At 45.5% G+C, this 5,252-nt stretch overlaps 1 protein-coding gene across 1 annotated transcript; it reads left to right on the plus strand.

Annotated features, from left to right (window-relative positions):
* The first annotated feature begins 1,838 nt into the window (after nucleotides 1-1,838).
* Nucleotides 1,839-4,026, plus strand: LOC104415929 (3-hydroxy-3-methylglutaryl-coenzyme A reductase 1). The gene is made up of 3 exons (XM_010027356.3): nucleotides 1,839-2,758; nucleotides 2,894-3,422; nucleotides 3,549-4,026. Exons 1-3 carry the CDS (start codon nucleotides 1,947-1,949, stop codon nucleotides 3,741-3,743), a joined length of 1,536 nt encoding a protein of 511 aa, XP_010025658.2. The 5' UTR covers nucleotides 1,839-1,946; the 3' UTR covers nucleotides 3,744-4,026.
* Nucleotides 4,027-5,252: the final 1,226 nt, after the last annotated feature.

The raw sequence follows: 5,252 nt of genomic DNA on the forward strand, positions 1-5,252 counted from the left end.
ATTTCCGACATGAAGTAGCCTCTCCGATTTTCGCACTTGAAATCCGACTCGCAATCGCCTCGAAAATCACCAATCCGATCGAGATTCGATTCATGGTTTATTTAAAATTGACTAATCCAATTCCATGCGCAGGATATGATTCATCAATTTATGGATATGGTGTTATTTTGTTGGATGTGTGCTGTCGTGTTATTTGAATTAACTTTGTTTTCGTAAAAAAATCCAAAAAAATCTGAGTTAGATTAGGTTCTTTTATTGTTTTTTAGGATTATCTTGCATATTTAGAATATGAATTTTATTTCATATTTTAAAAAAACAAAAGCCCCAAAAAAAAAATTAACCTAGCATGTTGGTTTTTTTTTTTTTTAAATTTCGAATTTCATAAAAGAAAAAGAAAAATTAGAATCGGGGTATTCTTTGCACGTCATATATAATTAGGTTCATGAAATGCATGTCATTTGATGAAATTGTTGCTAGATCCATTTAGTTAGAAATTGCCCGTCGATTATGTTATTTAATAAATGTCGCGTGACATAAAGATTCCAAGTGTAATAAAGAAAATCTTGAAAAGATTGAGCGATTGTGTGTTAATTAGAAATTATATCTAGAATTATTGATGTGAATTCTAATATAATATTACATATGCTTTCATTGCCATAAGTTCTACAATTTATTTATTGTTTTATTTGGATGTTAAATTGGTGGAGTATGCACCCACATAGTCAACTTACATGTTAGGAAAACAAATGTTGCTTGCAAAGCATTTTTTTTCAAAATAAAAGAGGAAGGTACTGAAAGGTGTTAGAGAAAATTCATAAATCTCTAGTTCATAGAAGTAAAGTAAATCTCCCGTTACTTTACTTAAGTTTCTAATCGACCCACCAAAAATAAATTAGTGACAACTCCTAATTGAAAAACCATTTGCATGTTACAATCCTGAACCTAAGTCGTGAATTGATATGGGTTTGGGAGAGCCCGAATTAAGTCTCGGTTTAACAATTCATTGGCCAAAGCCTAGGTAGTACACTCAGAATTTTGGTAGGGACAATTGCAAAAACGGAAAAATTCAAAGATCCAACTATATGAAAAGGAAAATCAAAGGGCCACAAAGCGAAAAAAATTCATTAGACCCACATGTCATTATTCTCGGAAAAGGTAAAAAAGTAAATGAACAGATGATGAGTGAATTTTCAAGCACATTTATATGTCCTCTTTGGGACACTTACCAAATAGAGACGATCCTGGGATAAGGTTAGCATCAAAATGGTAGAAAATCCGTGTCCATCTTATCATGTTCTCTTCTTCAGTTAGCTACAGCAATGCCAAGCATGGCAAATTTGGCAATGCTATCCAGTCAAGCGAAACTCTCCCTTTTTTATATAGTTTTGAAATTTTAACTGAGTGGTCGCCGTCTCCGTGGATCCTCCAATGTCACCGTCGCGGTCGGAATCCGAAACCGAGGATCGCAGCAACAGGCTGCCGCTGCAAGACACTGAACTGAAGCAAGAGAAATTTACAAAAGATGAATAAAAAAGTGGTCAGAAATCAGACCAGAACAGAAACATCATCGAAGCTTCGAAAGATAAACGACAAAGAGCCGCGCGTTTCCTGTCATTTCTTTTGATTCCTCCTTCCCACCCTCCCTCCCTCCTTATAAATACCCTTCTGAACCCAAACGTCCTCCTCCACCACTAAGAAAACCTCAGACGTCAAGCCAATCTCTCTCTCTCTCTCCACGCAATGGACGTTCGCCGGCGACCATCCAAGCCCGTTGCGGCCGTGGACTCCCCAAACCCAAAGCCAAACGCTCACCTTCGCCGCTCAAGCACTCCGTCGACGAAGACACGTCGCTCAAAGTCCCGCTCTCCCTCTACCTTCTCAACGCCTCCGTCATCTGCGCCTTCTTCACCCTCCTCTGCTACCTCCTCTCCCGCTGGCACGATAAGATGCGCTCCTCCTCCCCCTTCCATGTCCTCTCTACCCTCGAGCTTGCTGCCTTCGTCGCCTTCGCCGCCTCCTTCGTCTACCTCCTCATCTTCTTCGGGGTCGAGTTCTTCCGATCCCTCCTCCTTCGGCCCTCCTCCGACCTCTGGGCCGACGACTGCGAGGACGAGAAGGTGGTCTCGGTCGTTGCCGAGGGGTTTTTGCAGAAGGCCCCCTGCGGCCAGGCCCTTGATGGCGAGACCCCTAAGTTGGATTTCGACCCTGTTAAGCCCGCTGCTCCCAAGGCAAAGCCGGTTGAGACCGAGAAATGGGATGAGCAAATCGATCTGAGTGAAGAGGACGAGGAGGTGATCGCCTCGGTGGTGGCGGGGACAACTCCGTCGTACTCGCTGGAGTCAAAGCTTGGGGACTGCAGGAGGGCTGCCGCAGTCCGCCGTGAGGCACTGCAGAGGATGACTGGGAAGTCGCTTGCTGGATTGCCACTGGAAGGGTTCGACTATGAGTCGATCCTCGGGCAGTGCTGCGAGATGCCGGTTGGGTACGTGCAGATTCCTGTGGGGATCGCAGGGCCACTGGAGCTTGACGGGCGGGAGTACTCGGTGCCGATGGCCACGACTGAAGGGTGCCTGGTCGCAAGCACCAACCGGGGCTGTAAGGCCATCGCGATGTCTGGTGGCGCAAACAGCATCCTCCTGAGGGATGGAATGACGAGGGCGCCCGTTGTGCGCTTCGGGTTGGCGAAGAGGGCTGCAGAGCTGAAATTTTACCTGGAGAGCCCTGCAAATTTCGAAGCCCTGTCCTCTGTATTCAACAGGTTGGTCTCGGTCTTGATTAGTCCTGATTAGTAATTCAATCCTGGAATTGCAAAATTTGCTCTTTACAATCTACAGTTGGCTTGGTGTTTCTGCTATGTACAATTGGGATGTTCAATTCGATTTGTTTGTTGCAGTTCTAGCCGATTCGCCCGGCTTCAGAGCATCAAGGGCGCAATCGCTGGCAAAAACCTCTACCTAAGGTTCTCGTGCAGCACCGGTGACGCGATGGGGATGAACATGGTCTCGAAGGGAGTCCAGAACATCATGGATTTCCTGCAGAAGGACTTCCCCGACATGGACGTGATGGGGATTTCCAGCAACTTTTGCTCGGACAAGAAGCCCGCAGCCGTGAACTGGATTGAGGGGAGGGGAAAATCGGTCGTGTGTGAAGCCGTGATCAAGGGCGATGTGGTGAGGAAGGTACTCAAGACCAGTGTGGAGGCGCTGGTCGAGCTCAACATGCTCAAGAACCTGACTGGCTCCGCAATGGCTGGAGCCCTTGGAGGGTTCAATGCCCATGCCAGCAACATCGTCACGGCGATCTACATTGCCACGGGCCAAGACCCAGCCCAGAACGTGGAAAGCTCTCATTGCATTACCATGATGGAAGCTGTCAACGACGGCAAGGACCTCCATGTCTCCGTCACAATGCCGTCGATTGAGGTAAATTCGCTGTTCATAGATTCTGACAGTACAAAATGATTAGTTCAAGAATTCGCAATCTGGGAATTCTTAGTTGATGGACGTAGAATTTGTCTGACGAAAAAAATTGCCTTCTTTTCGTTTCAGGTGGGAACAGTTGGAGGTGGGACTCAGCTTGCCTCGCAATCGGCGTGCTTAAATCTGCTCGGAGTGAAGGGGGCCAACAGAGAAGCGCCGGGGTCGAACTCGAGGCTCTTGGCCACCGTTGTGGCTGGCTCGGTCCTCGCAGGAGAGCTCTCTGATGTCAGCTCGCGGCCGGCCAGCTCGTCAAGAGCCACATGAAGTACAACAGGTCCAACAAGGCTGCCTCCAAGGTCTCTTCCTGAACCATGGTTGAACTTGCCCTCTCCGCTTCATAAAGGGCTCTCGCATTGCCACGAAAACGAGGAATGAACAAAAATGAAAGGCAAAGGAAAGAAATTGGCCACAGTTCGCCATTGTAGTTGAAAGAGAGGTATTCTGTTAAAAAAAATTTCGGCCCTTTGCGAATTCGAGTCAATGTTGAGGGCTCTGCATGTTGCGCACACTTGTTGAGATGGAAGTTCAATACAAATTCTTTTCTTGATATTATAGATTGCATTTCTTAGACGCATCAACCTACAGCACATTGATCTGTTAATGATGGATGATAATGAATTAGGAATGAGTCTTCTTTGCGACGCCAACGGAGGATCCATCACCCCGACGTCGCGCTTAAGATCCCGTGCGACCCGCGGGATTCGAACTCCTCTGTCCTGAGTAGACATTATGGAAGCGCTTATCCAACTGAGCCACCGCAGGCGGTGGTGAATAAGTCTTCTTTGTTAATACTGGTAGATTGAGTCAAAGTTGAGATAATGATATAAATGATCCATGAACTTTAGCCTAATGTGAAATGTGATTTTTAAACTTTTAATTTATTCATATAGTTTAGAGACTAAGTTGAACATATACCAAAAATTTGGAGACCACATTAAACAAATTAAAAGTTCAAGAACTACACTACACATTGGGTTTTAGTTCATAGACCATATTATATAAATTAAAAGTTCAAAAATCATATTGCGCATTTGGCTAAAATTCAGAGACCATTCATGTCATTATCTCATTAATTTACAATAATCATTCCCTAGCTTTTGGTGCAACTACATCTTGCTTTTCCTACTATCATGATATTTTGCCGTTTCAAAACCGAGAAGAAAAACAATCATGTACTTATACCAAGGATAAAAAGGGCGTCGCTTCTCCAATGTCCTAAAAAAAAGGACGTGCTATTACTCGAAGGACAAAAATGGCTGCCATTATTTTTTTCCATCTAAATGATCCTGCATGGCAGCTTAAGTGGTTAACGAGAGTGACATGGCACGGCGACGTTCCCTCCATACGCACTGTGATCACAACCGTACCTGACCTCAAATCTAAGGTCGGCCTCGGCCACAGCCTCAATCTAGTTCAAATCGAGGAGGCCCGACAGCCTCAGATCTAAATAAGATTGGGTGTGGCCATGGGACCTGAAATCTAAACCAATTTGCACAGGGGTGACCAACTCCTCATTTGGACATCTTTCACATGATATTCCTTTCATTAGCAGATTTCTTACACAAATTTTCTCACGCTACTCCCACTAATCTATCGTCCTTCTCACGTCCCTCATGCTTACCTCGGTATTAGGGAGATCACTTCCATGCCTTCATGGAATGGAGAAATGTTGGGTCATAACTAGAGATGTGCATGGTCCCAGTGGGTGGTTCCTAGGGGTGTGCAAAATACCCGGGAACTGCCCGGACCGCCCAGAACCGGACCGGAACCGCC

Source organism: Eucalyptus grandis, chromosome 7 (assembly GCF_016545825.1).
Source record: "Eucalyptus grandis isolate ANBG69807.140 chromosome 7, ASM1654582v1, whole genome shotgun sequence".
NCBI lineage: Eukaryota > Viridiplantae > Streptophyta > Magnoliopsida > Myrtales > Myrtaceae > Eucalyptus > Eucalyptus grandis.